The sequence below is a fragment of the Hyperolius riggenbachi genome, chromosome 12 (genome assembly GCF_040937935.1).
Source record: "Hyperolius riggenbachi isolate aHypRig1 chromosome 12, aHypRig1.pri, whole genome shotgun sequence".
In the NCBI taxonomy this organism is placed as follows: domain Eukaryota; kingdom Metazoa; phylum Chordata; class Amphibia; order Anura; family Hyperoliidae; genus Hyperolius; species Hyperolius riggenbachi.
Window position 1 is genome coordinate 53,956,440 of NC_090657.1, and position 25,570 is coordinate 53,982,009.

The following is a 25,570-nucleotide window of genomic DNA, read 5'->3' on the forward strand; positions in this document are numbered from 1 at the left end:
CAGTGGTAACAGCTATGTGCACTTTGTAGGGGGAAGCCTCTGGATCCTATCAAGGCTTCCCCCATCCTCCTCCATCCCACGGTGGCAACAATTGAGCTCCCCCCGAAAGGCAGGGATGTAAATATTTACCTTCCCGGCTCCAGCACAGGCGCAGTAGCGGCATTTGGCTCAGATATAGGCGGAAATACCCGATCGCGGTCGGTTCCGCCCTACTGCGCAGGCGCAAGTCGCCTGCACAGTAGAGCAGACTCGACTGAGATCGGCTATTTATGCCTATTTCCGAGTGGAGAGCCGCAACAGCGCCCCCGCTGGAACAGGGAAAGGTAAATATTGCACAGCCTGACAAATTGTCGGCTGTACATTCAGTAGGCTGCAGCGAGACCGCCGTGGGACAGAGGAGGACGGGGGAAGCCTCAATAGGATCCAGAGGCTTCCCCCAACCGAGGCGAGTACTCCCCAGGGGAACTTTTTTTAATTACACAGTCTCTTTAAATTAGCTCAGGGAACACATGTTCCTGTTCGTCAATTACCAACGTTTAAATCCCAACGAGAACAGGATTCGTATATACATCCTGTTTTAAAGGGGCTCAAACTGAACATATATAAAAAAAAGTCCAGTTTGAGCTAAGAGGTTAATGCAATGTAGTTGACACGGCAGTATTAAAACAAAATGATATTTGTATCTCGGCTGGCTTCCATTTTCCGAACACTGCATTAAAGAAGCAATAGGTGCTAAAGTAAGTGGTCAGTTTACATTCACTATTTGAACCTAAACACATGCTCAACGCCAGGTGGAACAATGACAGTAATAAAAGCAACTAAGTTGTCAAAAATGGAGGATCTTAAAGCGGTATAAAACCCTGACATAATATTTAATAAAAACATGTTTTCCTACTTTTTATATGCCATACGGTTATCATATTTGCTTTTGTGCACAAGCATTATTAATTTAGAAATTACAAGTTCCCAAAAGTACATTTTTTTGCTTTGAGAGCCGACTTTGCATTTTATTCATAACTGGTTTTATGTATTGAAGGCAGAAATGCTTTGCGTGTCTGTCTGTGTGCAGGAGCTTCTGCACAATCAGAGAATGTGTCACATTGATAACTTGATACAATTAAGTTAACACCAGACAACATTATCTACACTTCTGATGCGTCCAGATTTCTCTGCACTGAACTTTCAAATCCTGTTCTAGCAAAAAAAAAAAAAAAAAAAAAAAAAAGCTGGTTGTATATAATATGCTGTAAATAATTTTTTAGAGCAAAGAATATAGGTAGAAAAAAAACAACGTTTTGTAAGAAATAATACCTTTTAATGGCTAACTAATAGAGTTAAATGATGCAAGCTTTCTGGGATCTAGTCCCCTTCTTCAGGCATATTTCCAGATGTAAGCTGAAGTAAAACACTGATGCAGATAAATGGTAAACATGAAGATACCAGATGTAAGCTGAAGTAAAACACTGATGCAGATAAATGGTAAACACGAAGATGACAGTTGTGCTGGTTACTGTTTATCCGTTAGGTGTCAGGTGATCAGCAGGCTGGAGCCAGTGAGTTAGTGCAACCATACATGAAATCCAGCAGGTTTCTGAAGATCATGAAGCCAAATCAATCATGTTACATAAGGTGTCATGAATCCTGTTCCACAATTTAAACCTTCTGTTAATGTCTTGAACATTTTGATGTTAATGTCTTGAACAAAATCCCAATTGTGGTAACCTACAACCCAAAATTAAAGACACTGAGGAAGATATCAAAAGCCCTACAACCAATACTCCATAAAGACAAACGCCTGAAAGAAGTTTTTCCTGATTTACCACTGCTTGCTTTCAGACAACCTCCCAATTTGAGACAAATGATTATCAGAAGTGCATTATCTACACCAGATACTCCAGGCACATTACCCAGCAAGAACACAAGGTGTGAGTCCTGCCCTTATATCTTGAGCACAAGCCAAATACAAATACCAAACTCACAGAAATATCATCAAATACAAGACCAATTTTCCTGCGAGTCATCCAATGTTGTATATGTTACGGCCAGAACCCGAAGTTTGGCCAGAACTAGAAGTGGCCGGCCACTTCGGGTTCTGGCCGGCCAATGCGCGAACTGGCCGCTGCGCTGCGGCCAATGTGAGAAATGAAACAATTCCTGTAAGGTTTAATGTGATGTTGTGGCCGCAGCGCAGCAGGGCAAAATGTATCACACATCTTTACTTTATTCAATGGCATTAAGCCGCCCGGCTTTTTCCTCTGCCTCTCTCTCCTCCCCCCCCCCCCCCGCCTCTCTCTCTCCTTCTCTTTATGGGCACAGCCGGGCGGGGACACGCGTGTCCCTCCGGAGTCGTTCGTCGCGGCAGGGGAATCCTGCCGTTCTTGCAGAGCGGGTGCTGGCAGAAGCAATGTCTGCAGCCTCCCCGCTCTGCTCTCCTGCCGCGAGGAACGACTCTCCTGGACACGCGTGTCCCCGCCCGGCTGTGCCCATAAGAGAAGGGGAGAGAGAGGCGGGGGGGGGGGGGGGGGGAGGAGAGAGAGGCAGAGGAAAAAGCCGGGCGGCTTAATGCCATTGAATAAAGTAAAGATGTGTGATACATTTTGCCCTGCTGCGCTGCGGCCACAACATCACATTTAAACCTTACAGGAATTGTTTCATTTCTCACATTGGCCGCAGCGCAGCGGCCAGTTCGCGCATTGGCCGGCCAGAACCCGAAGTGGCCGGCCACTTCTAGTTCTGGCCAAACTTCGGGTTCTGGCCGTAACATATACATGATACGCTGCATGAAATGCCCCTCAAGAGGAATCTATATAGGAGAAACAGGACAAAAACTGCGCACAAGAATGAACCATCACCGCTTTAAAATTAATGAGGGTAAAATGGACACACCAGTGGGCCAACACTTCTGTGAACCAGGACACAGCATGCAAGATCTAAAAGTACTTGTTCTTAAGGGTAACTTCAAAAATGATCAATCAAGAAAAGTTTCTGAGTACAAATTTATGAAAATGTTCAAGACATTAACAGAAGGTTTAAATTGTGGAACAGGATTCATGACACCTTATGTAACATGGTTGATTTGGCTTCATAATCTTCAGAAACCTGCTGGATTTCATGTATGGTTGCACTAACTCACTCGCTCCAGCCTGCTGATCACCTGACACCTAACGGATAAACAGTAACCAGCACAACTGTCATCTTCGTGTTTACCATTTATCTGCATCAGTGTTTTACTTCAGCTTACATCTGGAAATATGCCTGAAAAAGGGGACTAGATCCCAGAAAGCTTGCATCATTTAACTCTATTAGTTAGCCATTAAAAGGTATTATTTCTTACAAAATGGTGTTTTTTTTCTACCTATATAATTTGTTTGGCTAACACGGTACAGAAACTGTTTTGCTACTATCATTAGAGCAAAGAAGAAATGCTGGGTTTCATTCCGCTTTAAGATTCCACAACAGACTGCAGTATTTTTTGTATTCTGTCAGTTCACCACACTATGACTCACTCGGTCTTGTACCTGACACAGCACTAGCAGAATGGCCGCTATGACTCACTCGGTCTTGTACCTGACACAGCACTAGCAGAATGGCCGCTATGACTCACCCGGTCTTGTACCATCTCTCTGGAGTGATGACCTCCCTGGTCTTCTCTTCATCACCCCAGTAGCCCAACATTACACAATAACTTCGGATCATCAGCTCCCCCGGGGTGTTCAGTGGTAATATCTCACCTGTGTTGGTGTCTACTACTTTTGCCTGAATGGAAAGAGAGACACTAGTGCTATAAATTGCTAAATAAAGGAACCCTAATGTAAAAACAAAAGAAGGTCTCACCTCTGTATGGGGCAAGATGTGACCCACTGTTTCTGTCTTTCGATGGAACTCATCACAAGGGAATCCCACAAAAGTGCCGGGGCTGTTTTCGGTTGTACCATAGCCAATCTGTAAATAGCGGTATAAAGGGTAACTACAATGGCAAATCAGGTTCCACGGTCCATGACCAGCACAGATTACTATGTGAGCTCTGTGCTTGGTGAAGGAACTTACGGTAATGTACTTCATTGTAGTCTGTGTGACCAACTTCTTCATGACTTCGGGCGGAGCGACAGATCCAGCAATAAATCCTAACCAAAGAAATCACTGTAATTTATAAAACTGCACAGACATCACACAGATGCTCTTCAGTCATTTTAAAGGCTGCAGCACTGGAGTTGTTGACAGCCTATCAAAAGTTCCACCAGCAGCTTAAGCAAGAATGCATGCTTGCAAGGCAGTTGTGGAGGCGTTTGTTAACCTCTGAACTTACAGATGCAGTTTCTGACAAATCAGGAAGAATTTCCACACTTTTCCACACTTGCAATAACTGAATGATTAGCAGCAGCATGGACATCGGGCAGCCTCTGTGATGATCACTGTGGAATGGCTGAGTTTGTATGCAGGAAAACAAGGTAAGCATACAAGTAATGCTTACTCAAAACTCTAGCAATTAGGCATGGTCAAATAATTGCAAGTTGATGCAGGTTTATGCAAATTTTGCAAAAGCATGCAGCTTGAAAATTGTCCATTCAAATGCCACTGAGGTGGAATTCGGTCCATTTTGAAGCAGAGTGTGTGAACTCCGCTGTGTTGGTTGGTCACAGCTCACTAGTGACCCCTGTTAGGCCTGGTGCACACCAGAGGAGTTTTTCTGAGCGTTTTGAGTTTTTAAATCTGCTGCTAATGTTATCCTATGTGTCTGTGCACACTGGAGCAATGAGGTTTTGTAAAAAAACAAACCCATAGCATTACATTGGGAAGAGTTTTTGAAACCTCTAGCGCCCTAACGCTAGAGGTTTCAAAAGCTCTTCCAAATGTAATGCTATGGGTTTTTTTTTTACAAAACCTCATTGCTCCAGTGTGCACAGACACATAGGATAACATTAGCAGCAGATTTAAAAACTCAAAACGCTCAGAAAAACTCTGATGAGATATGTCTGCCACTTACCAAAAGAGAGGCTTGAAGTGTGAGAGGCAAAGTCTGGCTGTGCCAATAGGTCAATAAACATGGTGGGGGTCCCATAAAGCCATGTACATCTGTGGAGCACAGAGAGAATAGGTTACATTAAAAACAGCAACAAAGCTTAGTTGTATAAAAAAAATAAAATAATAAATATATATATATATATATTTTTTTATTATTTTATATCTATACACACACACACACACACACACACACACACACACACACACACACACACATATATATATATATATATATATATATACATACATACATACATACATACATACACATATATATATATATATATATATATATACACGTACATACATACATACATATATCTATATACACATACATACATATATATCTGTGCATACAAAAAGTATTCGGCCCTCTTGAAGTTTTCCACATTTTGTCAAATTACTGCCACAAACAATTTTATTGGAATTCCACATGAAAGACCAATACAAAGTGGTGTACATGTGAGAAGTGGAACGAAAGTCATACATGATTCCAAACATTTTTTACAAATAAATAACTGCAAAATGGGGTGTGCACATTCAGCCCCCTAAGTCAATACTTTGTAGAACCATCTTTTGCTACAATTACAGCTGCCAGTCTTTTAGGGTATGTCTCTACCAGCTTTGCACATCTAGAGACTGAAATCCTTGCTCATTCTTCTTTGCAAAACAGCTCCAGCTCAGTCAGATTAGATGGACAGCGTTTGTGAACAGCAGTTTTCAGATCTTGTCACAGATTCTCGATTGGATTTAGATCTGGACTATGGCTGGGCCATTCTAACACATGGATATGTTCTGTTTTAAACCATTCCATTGTTGCCCTGGCTTTATGTTTTGGGTCCTGCAGGAAGGTGAACCTCCACCCCAGTCTAAAGACTCCAAGAGGTTTTCTTCCAAGATTGCCCTGTATTTGGCTCCATCCATCTTCCCATCAACTCTGACCAGCTTCCCTGTCCCTGCTGAAGAGAAGCCCCCCCAGAGCATGATACTGCCACCACCATATTTGACAGTTGGGATGGTGTGTTCAGAGTGATGTGCAGTGTTTGTTTTCCGCCACACATAGCGTTTTGCATTTTGGCCAAAAAGTTCCATTTTGGTCCCACCTGACCAGAGAGCCTTCTTCCACATGTTTGCTGTGTCCCCCTCATGGCTTGTGGCAAACTGCAAACAGGACTTCTTATGCTTTTCTGTTAACAATGCCTTTCTTCTTGCTACTCTTCCATAAAAGGCCAACTTTGTGCAGTGCACAACTAATAGTTGTCCTATGGACAGATTCCCCCACCTGAGCTGTAGATCTCTGCAACTCGTCCAGAGTCATCATGGGCCTCTTGATTGCATATCTGATCAGCACTCTCCTTGTTTGGCCTGTGAGTTTAGGTGGACAGCCTTGTCTTGGTAGGTTTACAGTTGTGCCATACTCCTTCCATTTCTGAATGATCGCTTGAACAGTGCTCTGAGGGATGTTAAAGGCTTTGGAAATCTTTTTGTACCCTAAGCCTGCTTTACATTTCTCAATAGCCTTATCCCTGACCTCTCTGGTGTGTTCTTTGGACTTCATGGTGTTGTTGCTCTCAATATTCTCTTAGACAACCTCTGAGGCTGTCACAGAGCAGCTGTATTTGTACTGACATTAGATTATACACAGGTGCACTCTAGTCATTAGCACTCATCAGGCAATGTCTATGGGCAACAGACTGCACTCAGACTAAAAGGGGTTGAATAATTACGCACACCCCACTTTGTAGTCATTTATTTGTAAACAATTTTTGGAATCATGTATGATTTTCATTCCACTTCTCATGTGTACAGCACTTTGTATTGGTCATTCATGTGAAATTCCAATAAAATTGATTCATGTTTGTGGCAGTAATGTGACAAAATGTGGAAAACTTCAAGGGGGCCGAATACTTTTGCAAGCCACTGTATGTATGTATGTATGTGTGTATGTATGTATGTGTGTACGTATGTGCCGCGATCACTCGAAAACAGCTTGACTGATTTGAATGAAACTTGGTATACAGATCCCTTACTACCTGGGATGATATGTTCTGGAGGTCTCATGTCCCCCCTGCACACCCGGGCAGAGCTACGAACAGCAAATCAGATTTCACCCATTCATGTCAATGGAAAAAATTGTGAAAGGCTGCCATTCTCACAGTAATCAAGCCAGAGTCCCCACACTTGGCACAGTTGGTCACTTGGTGACTGAGGTTACAAATCCAGGAAAAGTGGGCGGAGCATAAAACAGCCAATCAAATTTCAGCTATTAATTTCTAATGGGAAAATGTAAACTGCAGCCATTCTTACATTGTTGATCGCAGGGTTCTCAAACTTGGCACACTTGGTCACTGGGTGAATGAGATTAAGATTCAGGAAAGTGGGTGGAGCCTACAACAGCCAATCAAAATTTCACCTATTGATTTTCAAGGGGCATATTTAAACTGCTGCCATTCTTGCACTGTTAATGGCAGAGGCTTCAAACTTGCTACAGTCGGTCATTGGGTGACTAGGGTCCAAATTCACTAAAGGGGCAGGGCCAGAAACAGCCAATCAGATTTCCTTGCTGAAAGAACAGCTTCCATTCACACATTTTTGATGCCAGGAACCTAAAAACTCACAAACTTGGTCATTGAGTGACTGTGTGTCAAGGTTACAAAAAGTGGGCAGAGCCAAAAACAAATTTCACTGGGAAAATATAAACTGCAGGCCTTTTTACACTGTTAATGGCACAGTTCTCAAACTTTACCCAGATGATCACTGGGTGACTGAGATTCATATTCAGGGAGTGGGTGGAGCCTATAATAGCCAATCAAAATTCACCTATTGATTTTCAAGGGTAATATTTAAACTGCTGCCATTTTTACACTGTTAATAGCAGATGCCTCAAACCTGCTACAGTTGTTCATTGGGTGACTGGGGTTCAAATGCTGGAGAGGGGAGGAGCCACAAACAGCCAATCTGATTTGTTTACTTTCTATGGGAATATACAAATGATTGATGACAAACCTCACAAACTTGGTCATTGAGTGTTTGTGTGTTACGGTGCCCATACATGGTACAATTATTTCATTTTTTTTATTAGGTAATTATGTTCGATTATTCCGTTAGATCGAATAGAAAGATTTTTCCAACATGTCCTATTGGATTTTTATTGAAAAAACAGGATAACTGATTATTTTTTCTTGATCAAAAAAAAGGATTCTTTTAAACTATCACTCGATTCGATCATTTTGGTCGAATAAACGGGAAAATTGAACGTTTTTATTGTACCGTGTATGGGCACCTTTAGGGTTAGAAAAAGTGGGCGGAGCCGACACCAGCTAAATACATACCTGAAGGCGACGGGCCATCAGCTAGTGAACAATAAAAAGCCCATACTACTAAAGGAGTGAGCAGTCTTGGGTGCAAGAGGGTAAAGAGGTGACCATGGTGGAGAATAACAGGACTTCAGGTACAGAGCAGTTTGTATATTTCTACACTAATTGCAGATACAATTCTGAGTCAGCAAGCTGTAAAGAGCTTTGTAAAGTGGGTGAAGGGAAGCCATTGGTAGGATCAATGCTGACTGGCTTTATCCTGGAGACCATTTAAATAGCCAGGTGCTGCTTGGGAGTGAGCATTTGCCACTCCTTGTGTTTCATTTATTTGGATAGTAGTTGTTAGTGGTTTTCCAGGTGGTGAGGGCATGGGGTGGGGGTGCTACCCACTCTGCCCCCTGTGGTGCAGCATGGAGGTGGTGGCCCCAGGCGGTGAAGCTCGCCCAAGTATTAGAGACAGAGGATCAGCAGGACTGCCAGGCATTTTGAATTTGCAGTTTAAAGTGGACCTGAACTCTTGCACAGAACACAAGGGAAACAGAGAAATGCATCCTGTGCGTGTGAGAGAAGAACGTGTTTCATTCCCCCTCATCTTCAATAAATCACAAGCGTAATTTGATCTCTAAGCTGTGTCAGCACAGAAATTTGTCAGTACTCAGCAGAGCAGCTAATATTTAAACACAGTATGATAACAATATGTCTGCTTCCATGAAAGCAGAAAGTAGACACTGCAGATGTATTGCAGGATTTGTATCAGCTGTAACAAAGAAATGTTTTTCTCTAAAGGTAAATATTATGCTGTTGCTTATCTTTTAGAGCAGGGAGGAAGTTATGAGTTCAGGTCCGCTTTATACAAATATGGCAGCCTTCGTATCCCTCTCACTTCCGTAGTCCTTTAATGTGGCAGTATTTTAAAGTGAACCTGAACTCAGAACTTCCTCTCTGCTCTAAACGATAAGCAACAGCATACTAACCTTTAAAGAAAAACATTTCTTTGTTACAGCCGATACAAATAATTAAATACTGGAAAATCTGCAGTGTGTCTACTTCCTGCTTTCATGGAGACAGACATATTCACATCTAGTGATTTCAAATGAGCTTGTTTGCCGTGGCCATCAGTTGACACAGGGAGAGATCTAAATACATAGGGTGCATTTTTCGAGTTTATCCCTCTGTCCTGTGCAAGAGTTCGGGTCCACTTTAATTGGTAGTCCACAGGGGAGAAGATCGTAGTTGACAAGATGGAAAATTAGGATTTTAGTAACATCATGCTTGAATAAGGGGCAGGTGTGCACCCTATTTGTAAAAATTAGATGATTCCAGCCGATAGGCTTAGGCTGGTTCCAGTGATCAGGGTGTCACCAATAACTATGAGAAAGAGAGTGCCCACCCGTAATAATAACTCCACATACTTTTCTTTTGAAATTGCCTCCAACACAGCTCGAGGTTCATAGGATGGTGATGGAAAGACTATGGTTGAACCATGTACCACCATTACGACGCTACCAACCACAGAGCCCAGGCAGTGGTACAGCGGGACAGGAAGAGCTATCCGCACTCCCTTGGGGAATAAGAAAGGAATGGATCAGGTCTAGTTTCCAGGCAAGACACAAGAGAATGCTCTGTAGTGATACTCACCTTCCTCCAGTTAAATCCCACCCTCGACCCTGCAAGATTTGCATTGTTTACAACGTTGTGGTGGCTCAGAGTGGCTCCTTTGGGTTGTCCAGTTGTTCCCTATGGCACAAACATATTTACAGTAAAACAAACAATGATTTTGCTACCATATTCTGGAACTGGATAAACCTACAGGGTCAGGTGACTTGGAACACTTACAAAAGGCCTAGACAACCTGGAGACAAAGCACTGAAACACCCAGAGCCCAATATGGTGCAGCATTTAGGCAATGCAAGCGGTATATAAAAAGGGGTACTCGCCAGTCGCCACACCAGGTTGCCCAAAAGTCAACGATTGGAAGCTCGTGTGTGTGGAATACCCGTCCCCACCAGGGTATGCAGCAAGCCCTATACTGAATCTAACTGGTCGTGCTTCAGTAAAAAAAAATTACTTACATTGTCATAAAATGATCAACGTCCCAACAGATGCGAGTAAAACAAAAACATTTGGAGGTGCCAAAAATGTAGATAAAACAATTATAATGATAAACTAAGTATAGTTTTAAACTATTAAAAAAAAAAAAAAGTTTAAAGCACACCTGACCCAAAGGCAAAACTGATTAAGGTAGCCCAGAGGTATGTTCATTCTAGATCCACATACCTCAGTGCGTTATGTGTTCCTCTACTCATTACCCCCCCAGTCCCCATAATCACTACTTTGAAATCTTGACTTTAGCCAAAACTCAAATTATTCAACAGGAAGAGGCAGGCTTGCTGTGATTTTCCCTCCCATCACCTCCTTTTAAGTGAATGGGGCGGAGAAGAAGAGAGGATGTGAGGGTGATTGGATGGAACATCACCTAAAGCCGCCTCTTCCTGTCTGAAAATTTGACTTTATTCAAATAATGATTGGGGAGGGGCGGGTGGAATGTGGAGAGGAACAAACAATGCACAGAGGTATGTGGATCTGGCATGAACATACCTTTGTGCTTCCCTTAGGTAGCTTTGAAAAGGAGGCAAGTGTTGGCTTACCTTCTAATGATGACAGGAACAGATATCAGCCAATGCTTACTGTGCTAACCTCTTTTTTAAACTGTTGGTAATGGTTTTATCTATATTTTTGGCATCTCCAATACTTTAAGATTCCTTGAAAGCTCTTGAAGTAGGGGTGCCCATCGCGTAGGACGGTAGAGGAGTCCATGGGTAAGCTTACCTACCGCTATATATGGTTTTAAGTTTAGGTGTGCTTAAACTGTGCAATTTGACGTGAACAACTATTTTCAATCAGATTATTATTATTTTTTTTTATAGATTATTTATCGTTTTTCAGAGTAAGTATAAGGTAAATACGCATATTAATACACAATGGCTATCATTCATAAAGCATTTCCGCATGCGGAAATGCTTAAAACAGCTGACTTTACTGACCACTTAGCAAAGGCAGCATTCATAAAGCCTCTTTCCGCATGGAAAAATGACACTACCGAGCAGAGTGATAAATCACCGCCTTGTGCGGTGATTATCGGTACAAATGTAGCAAAATGTTCATTCATAAAGATCACCGCAAGCGGTGTGAGGTCGGGAAGTACCGCTCACTCTGATGTGGCGATACCAATGTAAATGAATGGAGACACAGACCTCCCAGGCAGCTGCAGCAGAGAGGAACACGGAGAAATGTATCAACTCTGCAGCTTCCGTGTCTCCGCAAGTCTACCGCCTGCCTACCGCCAGCTTAGTTCGGGGAATCTCCGCACTGCTACCGCAACTGGATACTTTTTTATGAATGCCCACCCAGAAGTCTAAAAAGCCGCCAGCGGTGTTTTCCCGCACTGATTCTCTTTACCGACAGCCTGTTCATGAATGATAGCCAATATGTTAGGTCATGTTAAGTATCATGTCACTTTTCATCCAAGGGTCCAGCTCAGATAATTCTATAAAGTGAAGCAGATTATCTGATACCCATATTGACTTGAGCAAAGTCATATTCAAGACATAGTTCAAACTATGCATCCTTCATTAAATAGAAAGAGACTAGAGAAAAGAAGAAATATACACGTAAAAAGGAAGAAGCAGCAGAAATACACAGTAGTTAGTATGGGCCAGGGGGGGGCAGTCCCAGGGGATGTCTTAATCCAACACAGGTTGACAATGTCTCAGTGGTGTACGCTCAGTTCTTGCCAGGGGTCAAGATGGCATTGTTTATAGGTCAGCAGCCCTAATCTTCCGATTCTACAAACTCTAACCATGGAGCCCAGGTGTTACTGAACTGTGCAGTTCTATTGTATATGGTATATGTCAGGTCTTCCATTTGTCTAAAATTGTCTATTTCTTTAAACCAATCTGGAGTAGAGGGAGGTTGGGGAGATTTCCAATATTTAGAAATAGTTATCCTAGGTGCATTAACAAGATGTTTGATTACATTATTTTTTTATATATCTTCAAACTAGTATTAGTGTTGTGTAAAAGAAAAAAAAATGAAGGATCTGTGATAAGGGGGATCCCACAGATCTGAGATAAAATAGATTTCACAGAATCCCAATATCGAGTCAGCTTTGTACAGCTCCAGAAAATATGGAGTAGGGATCCTGTTTCACTATTGCAACGCCAGCACAGTGGACTTGAGTCAGGGAAGATTTTATGTAATTTATCTGGAGTCTGGTACCAGTTTGTAAGAATCTTGTACCTGGACTCCTGTACACGCGCCGACATTAAAGATTTATGGGCCATAATGACTATTTTCCGCCATTGTGAGTCTGTAAAATGTCTGACTCAGTGCTGTCTCCCATTTAACTCGAAAAGGAGAGGAATAATCTCTTTTAGGGTGTAGAAAAGTGTATATCTGTGACAGCCCACCTACAGCATATCCCTCTTCGACATACAGATCTTCAAATGGAGTGATCCTCCTGGACAGACTCCCCTTACTATCATGACTCAGTAAAAAATGCTTAAATTGTAAATGTGACCATGGGTCTAAAGTAGGCAAACTGAGTTCTGTTTGTATGGAGGGTAAACTAATCCAGGTGCTATCTTGTATAAGAGGACAAGCTCTCAAGAGTACGAGTGCCCCTCCAATGTTCATAAGCTGCTGCTTGCATTCCCGGATGAAACTTAGGGTTGTCCAGTATTGGTAATAATGGCAAAGGCCGTAAAGATAAAGCGGAGGAGACTGTATTTCACAAACATTGATAATGTGTGAATTATTAAAGGTTTATCTTTTCCTATAAATATTGGAGGGACAACCGTCCAAGTTAGATGTCCGATTTCATTCCCACCAACTGTTTATAAGGCCTATGTCGGCTCCAGTCGACAATCCTGGTAGCGGCTGTATAGTATTGCCGTCATTTCGGGACTGCCATTCTCCCATCTTTCTTCGGGAGCGTTGTCGAAGCATATTTAAGTCGAGGGTGCTTACTATTCCAGATAAACTTCTGGAAAGAATGATGGCTTCCCACAAAGCAAGAGGAGGGAATCTGTATAGGTAGCGTTTGGAAAACAGAGAAATCTAGGAAGTACACTCATCTTGGTTATATTTACTCTGCCAAACCATGAGAACGAACCTAGCTATATCCCATTGCTCCAGATCTTTTTTTAATCTGGCATAATAAAGGGGCATAGTTAGTTGGAAAATATCAGCTAAATTGCTCGAGATTTTTGTGCCAAGATAAGTTATCGCACGAGATGCCCATTTAAAAGGGAAAGAAGATTCTAAGCTTGATTTCACACCGGGGCTCAGGCTAATATCTAAGGCTTCAGATTTATAATAATTTACTTTAAATGTTCGACAATTGACCATAACGTGATAACGCCTTCAAAAGATTAGGAATAGAAATAGGATTCGTCACGTAAAACAAAAAGGTCATCAGCATATGCTGCTATTTTATGCTCTGTTGATGGTAGACTAAGCCCCCGTATATCTTGATTTTGTCTAATAGTACACAAGAGAGGCTCCAGGGATCATGTGAATATAAGAGGAGAAAGTGGACACCCCTGTCTAGTTCCATTCAAGAATCCATATATAGAATAGGCCAGGGCCATTTTTCGCAAGGGGGCAGATGTATGCATCAGAACCCAGCTGATATGGGATTAAATTAAATCTTATTAAAACAGGCAATGTGATGGAAAATTCTAACTTATAAGTATTAGCACACCTCTGTGTTTTATGTTTTGTTTTTGTTTTATGTACACCAGGGATGCATTTTAATTAAACTAAGGATAGAGCTGTAGAGTAGCTGATAAATAGAAATCAAAACTAGTCCTTGGTAAGAGTACTTGAAGAAAGTGTAGACAGGAACAAAGAACAATCATCGAGCCCTAGGAAATCTAACTGTGGGTACATATAAGGGCCGGTTTCCACTGGCGGATGGGATTGGAAGGGATGCTATGCAGATTCTCAGATTGCTCCACATAACCAGCACGCAATGGAAACTTTTCCAATGCCGTGCATAGGTTTCAGTTCAGCCGCAGTGCGATGCAGCTATGCATGTAGTGGAAACAGGCCATAACTACTTGTTCACACTAAGGGTGTTTTGCGTTTTTTAAGAACCGGCAAGTTTGAAAATCGCTCTAAAAGCACTCGTGCAATGATACCCTATGTGAGTGTTCACATCTGAGCAGTTCCATTCCGATCCGCTCACCAAAGAGCTACCTGTACCATTTTTGAGGTTATTTGTCTCAATGGAAGGTATAGGCAAATCACAAAGCGCTTGAAAAAACGCTTTGTATAGTATTTCCCCAGTGCTATTAAGAATAAAAAGACATTTATTCTTTTCCGGGTCAACGAGTTCACTCCATGACATGAGTCAGGGAAAAAAAAATTAAAATAATCGCTCTGCAAAAGCGCTTAAAAAGCACTAAAAAAAAAAAAAAAAAAAACACACATCGCAGGTGAGCGCCAGGATGCCCAAACTTGAAAAACCCTGGCGTCAGGGATTTCGATTTTAGAAGTTAAAGCCTAGGAGTTCTGTGCAGGTACTCTGCAGGGGAATGAGGCGATTCTTCCTCTATTACACATTCTTCATGCACAATCTGAACATGGATCAGGACCCAGGCAATGTAACTGTGGGTACATGTAAGAGTGATGTGCAGGTAGTCTGCAGGACAATTAGGGGATTCTTCCTCCATTACACATTCTTCATGCACAATCTCAACATGGATCAGGCCCTAGGCAATGTAACTGTGGGTACATGTAAGTGATGTGCAGGTACTCTGCAGGGGAAGAGATTCTTCCTCTATTACACATTCTTCATGCACAATCTCAACATGGATCAGGCCCTAGGCAATGTGACTGTGGGTACATGTAAGAGTGATGTGCAGGTACTCTGCAGGGGAAGAGATTCTTCCTCTATTACACATTCTTCATGCACAATCTGAACCAGGTTCATGGGTGATAGACAACACCTCTGTGTTCAATGTGCACAGCATTCTCAGTGGATTCCCTGCAGCTCTGTGGGGAGTGCATATGCAGAGTATAGTACTACTGTGTAACAATTTTGGGGGGGGGGGGGATATGGCATCTGCTGTCAGCTGTCCTGATGCCCGCCGCTCCCCCAGCATCCTACTTAAATGCCCCCCCCCCTCCCCCCAGCAGCGCACTGTAGGAAAAAGCAAAAAACACAGCCCAGCCAGCATCTGTGCAGTAAAGCCCAACTCCGGCGACCTGAAAGAGGCTGCCGGGGGGCATTTAGGTAGTATGCGGGGGCAGAGAAGAGAATGGGGGGGGGGGGGGGGGAATGATGGGCATCAGGACAGCTGACAGTAGATGCCTGTTCCTCTCGTTTCTCCATCTTTATTCGGCCTTGGTTTCCTTTATTAAAGGGACTCCGAGCAGTGCATAAACTATGGAAAGATGCATATCATTTTAAAGCTCTCTTTCTCCTCTTTCCAATGATATATAAACCGCTGCCCTACGCCTTTTAGTTTTCGCTATTTTCGCGATTGAAATTGCCGCGGCCGCAATTTCAATCGCGAAAATAAAGAAAACTAAAAGGCGTAGGGCGACGATTTAGGTGTCGCCAGAAAGAGGAGAAAGAGAGCTTTAAAATGATATCCATCTTTCCATAGTTACATTGTATTACACAGGGCGACTTTTTCTGCTGAATGGAGCTGCTGACACTGGGGAAAGTGTCGTCCTGTGTAATACAAGTAACTATGGAAAGATGGATATCATTTTAAAGCTCTCTTTCTCCTCTTTCTGGCGACACCTAAATCGTCGCTCTACGCCTTTTAGTTTTCTTTATTTTCGCGATTGAAATCGCGGTCGCGGCAATTTCAATCACGAAAATAGCGAAAACTAAAAGGCGTAGGGCGGTGGTTTACATATCATTGGAAAGAGGAGAAAGAGAGCTTTAAAATGATATGCATCTTTCCATAGTTTCTGCACTGCTCGGAGTCCCTTTAACATATAAAAATAGCTGATTTCATAAGCAAAGGGAGTGCATAAGATTTGCATACAAAATTTCCATAAACGGTGACAACTTTATTGTAGCAGCACAAGTAACGATTTCTTGATTAGTTTGTTTAATTTCTGTGGACTAAGCACTGCTATCACTGTATATACAGTGCTGCCCATAATTATTCATACCCCTGGCAAATTTTGACTTAAAGTTACTTTTGTTCAACCAGCAAGTAGGTGTCTCTCAAACCATATTAAGATTATGTACAATCATTTGTATACACCAATGTCATTTACCGTCAAAAAAATTACTTGATGGTTAAATAAAAGTAACTTTAAGGCTGCTTTCACAGTGGGACGTTAAAGGCGCACGTTAGAGCAGCCTGTAACGCACCCCAATGAAAAATCAATGGGCTGTTCACAGTGCCCACGTTGCGTTACATTGTAACGCAGCACATCTACATAACGTATTGCATGCAGTACTTTTCACGCGGCTAAGCCGCGTTAGACGGTTTGCACATGCTCAGTAGGGGTTGTTTTTTTCATTTTATGGGCGGAGAGGAGGTGGGGAGAGGCCGCTATGTAGCCAGGCACATGGCTACTTATTATTCACTGCACTTGCAGTGTTTACATCCTGGAGCAGCCGCGGATTGGCTGGCGGGACCACGTGATGCGGAGAGCTCCGCTCACGTGGTCTCCGCAGTGCCTCCGACAGAGCAGGCGCACCAAGAGCTGCTTGTAACGCGGCTCTTGATAGCGTCCTGCTCCAACACCACCAGGCGTTGCGTTAGGGGCACGTTATGTGACCATAACGTCCCCTAAAACGCAACGTCCCACTGTGAAACCAGCCTAAGTCAAAATTTGCCAGGGGTATGAATAATTATGGGAAGCACTGTACAAGTTATTTATGATGACTATTACCTGAAAAATAGAACATATATTTTCTCTTTTAAATTACAGTTTAAATTTATAAGGGGGTCGGAGTATTTTTTCCCGACTGACTCCAAAAATTGCGCTCCGATCACGTTCGTGTTGGCTGTTTGACACGTTTTTGTTTTTCGATTGTTGTGCGTTGGACATTTTTGTTAAGCTCTTTTCTAAGCGCTTTTGCAGAGCGATTGCATTTTTTTCACTTTCTGCCGTCAGTCAGGAAGTGAACTCTTTGATCAGGAAAAGAATAAATACAATGTATTTGTGAGGATCCGCATGGCTGCCTGCGCAGGCAGGCAGCCTTTTGATCACTGTTCAGGTCTGCATTCTGCAGGTCTCTGGAAGAGAGACCTTTTGTCAGTTGTGCAGCTTGCTGCTGAGGAATTTGCATATGTTTGTCATGCAGATTGCCTAGCCACATCCCCTGTGGGCTTGTTTTATAAAGAGCTATGTTTCCCACAGTAAGTTGCTGGTCATAAGGATTCATCCTGTGAAATACTCTGGAGAGTGTCAGCCTTGCTCAGTGTTTGAACATTAGTTTAGAGTTATTCCTGGGACTGCACTCGGCAGGTTCCCTAGTGCAGTTAGGATTGCATATCTGTTTTGTCTGTCTGTCGCGATTGTCCTGTCCCTGCAGTGGTGGACAAGAAGTCGTTCTGATCTTTGTTCTTGGAGTATAGCTGGAGCAGCGGTTGCTACCAGCTATCTCCTCTGTCTTGCCTGGATCGCACTCGCCTAGCGCTAGTGCTGTGGATCCGTCTAATCTCCATCTCTCTGTCTCCCTGGATTGCACTGGCCTCTTTTCGCTAGTGCTGTGGATCCTATCTCTCGCTTGTCCCTGTGTCTGTCTTGTCAGCTACGAACGCTTGCTGGAGGCTCGGTGAGGTAACTGTTAAGCAAGCGATCGCGTCCTCTGTTTCATGTTTGTCTGTCAGTGGTTAGTTAGGCGTGTTTGTCTCTATTGTGCTTATCACGTGGAGACCGCGCATGAACGCGTGCACTGTTGCGAATGAGTGCGGTGTTCGCGTTCAGTTCGCGTTTGAAATTTTCCTTATCTCCTCATTGTATGATTTGCTGTGCCTTTGCTACTCTCGTGCTCCGCCTTGCTGTAGCCTTGTGTCACGTCTGGCGATCGCACCTCTCGCGATCGTGTTCCTACTTCATATCTGCTGTGGTGTGTGCACCGTCGCGGGTTGGCGACTAGTTTGGTGCACACACATACAATCTGTCTCTGTGCTCATTCTCAATCGCCTCTCTTGCGATTGCGTTTCTGCCCTTCGTGCAATTCCTGTCTGGCGTGTGTGGCAGGGCAGAGGAGCTGTTCTTCTGCACTCCACAGCTCCACCTGCCGACAGGAATTTCCCTCTACAGGTGCATTGCACCTTCTGCTGGGTTACCGCAAATTATACGCTTGTGGAGGATTTCCGCAGTGTCAGCGCACATCCTGTGCGCTGATCACGGAGAGAATTCCACAATCATTACAGTATTCTTAAAAATGCTCACGTAATCATTGCACAAAGCGATTTTGTGAGCGTTTGTATTTTTCCTATATCTTCCATTGAGGCAAAATCGCATCAAAAATGGCCCATGCACCGCTTTTCTGAGCAGATCGGAAACGAACCGCTCAGATGTGAACTCTCTCATAGAGATTCATGGTGTAAGCGCTTTCAGGGTGATTTTGAAAAAAAAAAAAAAAAAAAAAAAAAAAAAAAAATCGCCAGCGCTTAAAAATGAGAACACCACCTCTAGTGTGAACGAGCCCTGACTCCTCGACTCCGACTCCACAGCCCTGATGCATGGCAGAGGTAATATACACCTGGAAAGGCGCAATTATTGCTGAATGATCAGTATCGAGTTTGTAGCAACGTATGCTGCCGTCCAGACATCGTTTTCAGGGAAGGCCTAACCTATTTCAGCAAGACAATGCTAAATCACATACTGCCCGTATTACAACAGTAGGACTCTGTAGTACAATAGTCCTGGGGCTAAACTGGCCTGCCTACACCACAGACCTGTCATCCATCAAAAACATCAGGAAGACTTACGGATGTGAACTGGATATTGATGGCATCCTCGCAGGAGAGGCTCCTCTGTAAGTCGTGCAGCTGTTTCACATGCTGGGAGCCCCCAGCTTCCATCACCTCCTGGAACAGAATGGCTCCGGGGTACTTCTTGTCCAGAACGATGGCGATCCGCAGATCAGGGACTCTGGCCAGCGGGAAACAGCACAATGGGCAGTAAGTGAAAATCAGAATTAAAAACATATTGAAAAGAAAATACAGTAATAGCTCTAAGGGTGTTACAGTTCTTTCTGTGATAAATAAAAATGTTTACCATTGGTCTTCATGTCTCCAGCACAAGTGACAAATTAGAAAAAAACAACCTCTAATTCTGGCTTGTAAGCAAATTTAAAGTGGACCTCTGATGTAAAAAAATAAAGCCCACACTATCTGCACAGGCAGCAGATGTTATAACAGAGCAACAGGAAAAAAGGTCTTAAAAAACTGACCACTTATGCCATAAAATCCCGGTTTTCTTGGTTACCCACACCCCCTTTCTGAAAAACAGTCATGGCATTTTTCTGCCTTTGCAAAGATAGTGTCATCTGTGTGTGTGAAATGCCTCATAGTGTGGTCTGAAGGATACTCTGTTTCTACTTGTGCCACTGAGCAGAGGCAGCCTTAGAATACGCAGGGCCTGGGGCAAGTGTCATATATGGTGCCTAGGCCATATACCCTACCGTCACGCTCATGGGCTTGTCTGTCTCTAATGCAGTACTTATTATTGTTTAAAGCGATACTCATTATTGTTTAAAGGAATACTTAAGTGAAAAAAAAATGATTTTTACTCACCCGGGGCATCCCTCAGTCCCCTGAAGCTGTATGGTGCCCTCGCAGCCCCGCTCCGATCGTCCTGTCCCCGACGGCGGCTACTTCCGGGTTCGGCGACAGCCGCCGACAGGCTGGGAACGCGAGTAATTCTCCGCGTTCCCAGCCGCTATATCACCCTCTATGCTGCTATAGCATATATATACCCTCTATGCTGCTATAGCATATATATATATATATATATATATATATATATATATATATATATATATATATATATATATATATATATATTATAGCAGCATAGAGGGTGATTTAGCGGCTGGGAACGCGGAGAATCACTCGCGTTCCCAGCCTGTCGGCGGCTGTCGCCGATCCCGGAAGTAGCCGCCGTCGGGGACAGGACGATCGGAGCGGGGCTGCGAGGGCACCATACAACTTCAGGGGGCTGAGGAATGCCCCGGGTGAGTAAAAAAATCATTTTTTTTTTCACTTAAGTATTCCTTTAAAGTGTTGTTATTGTTTAAAGAGACTTATTGTTTAAAGTGATTTATAACACAGAAATAGCCCTGCAAAGTTCCAGGGCTCGAAGAGCTTCCTTTCTGGTAGAGGCAGAGCTGTGAGCAGTAGCTCTGCCTCCTCTCCAGTCAATCTCCGCCACTCCCCGCCCCTCTCAGATCTTCTTTGACTAGGAGGGGCAGGGAAAGGTGGAAATCGGCAGAGATTGACTGGATAGGAGGCAGAGCTACTGCGCACAGCTCTGCCTCTCCCGGGCAGCAAAATCTGCGACCTGCAAAGTCGTGGAACTTCGCAGCTCTATTTCTGGGCCATAACAACTCGTTCTGCTGCGGGAATGCAGTGAATCCGCTTAGAATTTAATGCCGAAGAGGACTTAAGAAGAAAATAAGGTTAAAAAACAAAAAACAAAACAAACAAAGAAAAAAAAGACTTCAATGTCTCTATAAAAAACAATTAAGTTTGTTAGCGGTAAGAGCAACCCAATGATATAGTGTGTAGCCTGTACCAAATATTGTCACTGAGAGACCAGTTTGGTAAAGATCAGAGATGTCATCATGATCTGGAAGCGTGTTTTTTTACAGGCTACATTAGTTTCAGCACACCCAGTACCAATGGATACAACACTTGTGACAGTCCTGGTGAGTTCAGCTTATGTTATGCCCCTCTAGCCCATGTGCATGACTGCTGGAGACATCCAGGCCTGATACTGCTGAGCGGGTCCAAATCAGGAAACAAGTCAGCATTGCTCTGCCCAAACCAATCATCCTTTATCATATTAAACAGGGATACCACTGTCTGTAGATATGCAGGCGGAGCAGATCACAGAGCCTGCCTTCCTCCTCCTCACTCATACCCAGTGGTGGAGCTCACTCATCATAATCCAGGCCATCAAATAATGACTATATATATATATATAAAATTTATTGTATTTATAAAGCGCCAACATATTACGCAGCGCTGCACAATAGATAAATGGGTTAACATACAGGTAGAACATACGGAAACTCACAACAAAACAAGATCATGCAAATGATTTGATAACAATACAGTGTCATAGGTCAAGATAGAGACTGTTCGAGTCTACAAGAAGGGTGGTTGTGAATAAGATTGCATAATCAAGCTGGATACGTTAGGGAGGAGGGCCCTGCCAGAGGCTTACAATCTAAAGGTTGGGGTGGAGACAATAGGTGCGTCTTTTGAGAGGGGGTCTAACAGAACATATTATGGTGCTGGTGTAGGGGGGTATGCGAGCGTGAAGAGGTGAGTCTTGAGAGCTTGTTTGAAGGTATTAAAGGTGGGGGCGAGTCTGACGGCTGGTGGGAGAGAGTTCCAGAGAGTAGGGGCAGCCCTGGTGAAGTCCTGCAATCGTGCGTGTGACTGAGTTATGCGATGTGCGACTAGGCGCAGGTCATTGGAGGATCGGAGGGGGCGGGCTGGTATGTGCCTGTGGACCAGATCAGAGATGTAGGTCGGGCAGGTCTTGTGCACTAATTTGTATGCCAAGCACAGGATTTTGAAATTGATCCTAAAGCAGATGGGGAGACAGTATAGAGCTTTACAGAGCGGAGTTGTAGAGGCGCTGCGGTGAGAAGAATGTATCAGTCTGGCTGCCGCATTCATTACCAATTTAAGTGGGTCAGTACGGTTAGAGTGTGTATATACATACATATACACACACTGACACTTGATTGTTGGAGCAGAAATGGATTATTAGATGATCTGAAGTGATTTGAGCCAAAGCCACACCATATTATTAGTGTTTTTGTTATTTCAAACTTCAGGGATGACACATATTATTGGATCAATGCACTGCTGCTTTCTTGAGAGCAGTGAATGGATAGCTTACTTTATTAATAATTAATATTATGGGATCCATGTGCCCGGGGGCCACTCTGTGATTTTAAGTGTTTTTATATAGAATTGTTGGTGAATAAAGATATTTTCTACGATAAAGCTACAGTAATAGTGTATTGATTTATAGTGATCAGAGGGAATTACTTTTTTCTTGTTTGTTTTATGATAAACTGGTTGGGTCGGTGACCCTAGTTCCCTATAAAACACCTTATATTGTAGGTTAGTTTCCAGTCGACATGACTGGTTGTACTCCAGGCTCATGCTTGAGGTTAAAGGGGCACTATGGCGAAAAATTGTAAAATTTAACCACTTCGCATCCAGACCTTGTTTTCCCCTTATTGACCAGAGCAGTTTTGACGTTTTAGCTATGTCCCTATTCAATCAGCAATAACTTTATCCCTACTCACAACACGTAAATGATGTACATATCGTTTTTTTCAGGATAAACTAGACTTTCACTGGGGGAGATTTTGTCCCGAGAATTTTTTTTTTCTGCGCATTTTAGCGGGAAAAAAGAGGGGAAAACGTTAAAGGGACTCCGAGCAGTGCAGAAACTATGGAAAGATGCATATCATTTTAAAGCTCTCTTTCTCCTCTTTCCAATGATATATAAATCGTCGCCCTACGCCTTTTAGTTTTCGCTATTTTCGCGATTGAAATTGCCGCGGCCGCGATTTCAATCGCAAAAATAGAGTAAACTAAAAGGCTTAGGGCGACGATTTAGGTGTCGCCAGAAAGAGGAGAAAGAGAGCTTTAAAATGATATCCATCTTTCCATAGTTACATTGTATTACACAGGGCGACTTTTTCTGCTGAATGGACCTGCTGACACTGGGGAAAGTGTCGCCCTGTGTAATACAAGTAACTATGGAAAGATGGATATCATTTTAAAGCTCTCTTTCTCCTCTTTCTGCCGACACCTAAATCGTCGCCCTACGCCTTTTAGTTTTCTCTATTTTCGCGATTGAAATCGCGAATGCGGCAATTTCAATCGCGAAAATAGCGAAAACTAAAAGGCGTAGGGCGGTAGTTTATATATCATTGGAAAGAGGAGAAAGAGAGCTTTAAAATGATATGCATCTTTCCATAGTTTCTGCACTGCTCGGAGTCCCTTTAAAATTGCATTATTTCTCAGGTTTTCTTCAATTGTAGTAAAAAATAAAAAGTGCTACAGTAAGTAAAAGACATGTCATCAGTATTAAGTCCCCCAAGGATAGATAGCCAGATGTGTGCCCAGTATCAGACCCCCCCAGTACAGCCAGATGTGCCCCCTAATATCAGCCTCCATTATAGCCAGATATGTCCCCGCACTTGCTACCCTATATATATATATATATATATATATATATATATATATATATATATATATATATATATATATATATATATATATATATATATATATATATATATATATATATATATATATATATATATATATATATATATATATACACAGCTGCATACCCCAATAAAGCACCCCTCATTATAGCCAGATGTGTCCCCAGGATCAGTGTTCCCCATTATAGCCAGATGTGCCCTCAGGATTAGCGCTCCCGCCCCATTATCGCCATATGTGCCCCCAGCATTCAGTTATGTCCCTCAGGACCATCAGATGTGCCCCCCATTATGAAATCCCCCACCCCGTTAACCTGATGGGCCCCAATAATAATTTCAACCCCCCCCCTTCAGATTTTAAACCCCCACCCTCTGTTATGGGCAGCCTGATGTGCCCCCCCCCCCCCCTTATCACTATGCCCCCCCCCCCCAGATCGTAAACAAAATGCCCCTGCAAGATGATTATCTCACCTTACCTGGCTCCTGCGATCATCCTGCAGCTCCAGCCTCCATTCTCCGCGGTGCACTCATCCCTCTGATGCCGAACATCCGGGTTCCGGCTTGATGACGTCATCAAGCCGGGACCCGGATATTCAGCATCACAGGGCTGAGTGAAGAGCGGTGAATGGAGGCTGGAGCTGCAGGATGATCGCAGGAACCAGGTAAGGTGAGATATTCATCTTGCAGGGGCATTTTTTTGTACGATCTGGCCACGGAGGGGGAAAGATGAATGATCACGCTGTTTGCTACAGCGATGATCGTTCATCCGCGGGGGGGTCACTAATTGGCTACAAGGGAACATGTTCCCTTTTGCCAATTAGTAAGGCAGCTGACAGTGCCCGGGGGGTGCGCTCTGAAGCGCACCTGTTCCTGCACAGCAGGGCTGCACCCAGGTCAGTATATCTACGTCGCTGTGGCTTGGAGGGTGCCACAGCTGACGTAGATATACTGTAGTGGTGGGGAAAGTGGTTAAAATATGTGCAAACATACACAAATAAGAAGTACGTTGTTTCCAGAGTAAAATGAGCCATAAATTACTTTTCTCCTATGTTGCTGTCACTTACACTAGGTAGTAGAAATCTGACAGAAGTGACAGGTTTTGGACTAGTCGTTCTCTTCATAGGGGATTCTCAGGGATTTATTTATTTTCAAAAGCACTTAGTGAATGGCAGTTGCTCCGTCCAACTGCCAAAAAACTGTGTAGCGAGCAGGGAAGCTGGCCAGCATCATTGTTTAAATCCTTTTTAGGGAATAACTTTATAAACAATAAAAGCCTTGCTGAGAATCCCATATGAAGAAATGGACTAGTCCAAAATCTGTCACTTCTGTCAGATTTCTACTACCTACTGTAAGTGACAGCAACATAGGAGAAAAGTAATTTATGGCTCATTTTAGAATTATAATCATCTTTATTATCGCCAAGCACACGGCTAGGTGTGCCCGGAATTGCTTGTGGTTCACATGGCATGGCAGTTCAGGAACATATAACAACAAACGTATAGAGCAAATGGCAGTTCAGGAACATATAACAACAAACGTATAGAGCAAATGGCAGTTCAGGAACATACAACAACAAACGTATAGAGCAACGATTAGAGTCTTGGGAGGTCAGAGTTTACAGATGTGACAGTCCATGTTTCTAGTCAGAGTTTACTGCTGTGAGAGAGGGTTGCTCTGGGGGCCAGAGCGTCCTGAGTTCAGTGAGTTCAACAGGAGAACTGCTTGGGGGAAGAAGGTGTTCATGCACCTAGTGGTT

The 25,570-nt window shown here is 43.2% G+C and overlaps 1 protein-coding gene across 2 annotated transcripts in view; it reads right to left on the minus strand.

Moving 5' to 3' along the window:
- The window catches only part of LOC137542326 (medium-chain acyl-CoA ligase ACSF2, mitochondrial-like), a 136,130-nt gene that overhangs the window by 26,454 nt on the left and 84,106 nt on the right, over nucleotides 1–25,570 (minus strand). For both annotated transcript variants that reach the window (XM_068264152.1, XM_068264153.1), the window contains 7 exons: nucleotides 19,322–19,484; nucleotides 9,978–10,076; nucleotides 9,752–9,900; nucleotides 4,985–5,073; nucleotides 4,048–4,124; nucleotides 3,835–3,942; nucleotides 3,605–3,756 (listed from right to left, as the gene is read on the minus strand). In XM_068264152.1, coding sequence (XP_068120253.1) covers nucleotides 3,605–3,756; nucleotides 3,835–3,942; nucleotides 4,048–4,124; nucleotides 4,985–5,073; nucleotides 9,752–9,900; nucleotides 9,978–10,076; nucleotides 19,322–19,484 — 837 coding nt within the window. The remainder of the gene's footprint in view (nucleotides 1–3,604; nucleotides 3,757–3,834; nucleotides 3,943–4,047; nucleotides 4,125–4,984; nucleotides 5,074–9,751; nucleotides 9,901–9,977; nucleotides 10,077–19,321; nucleotides 19,485–25,570) is intronic.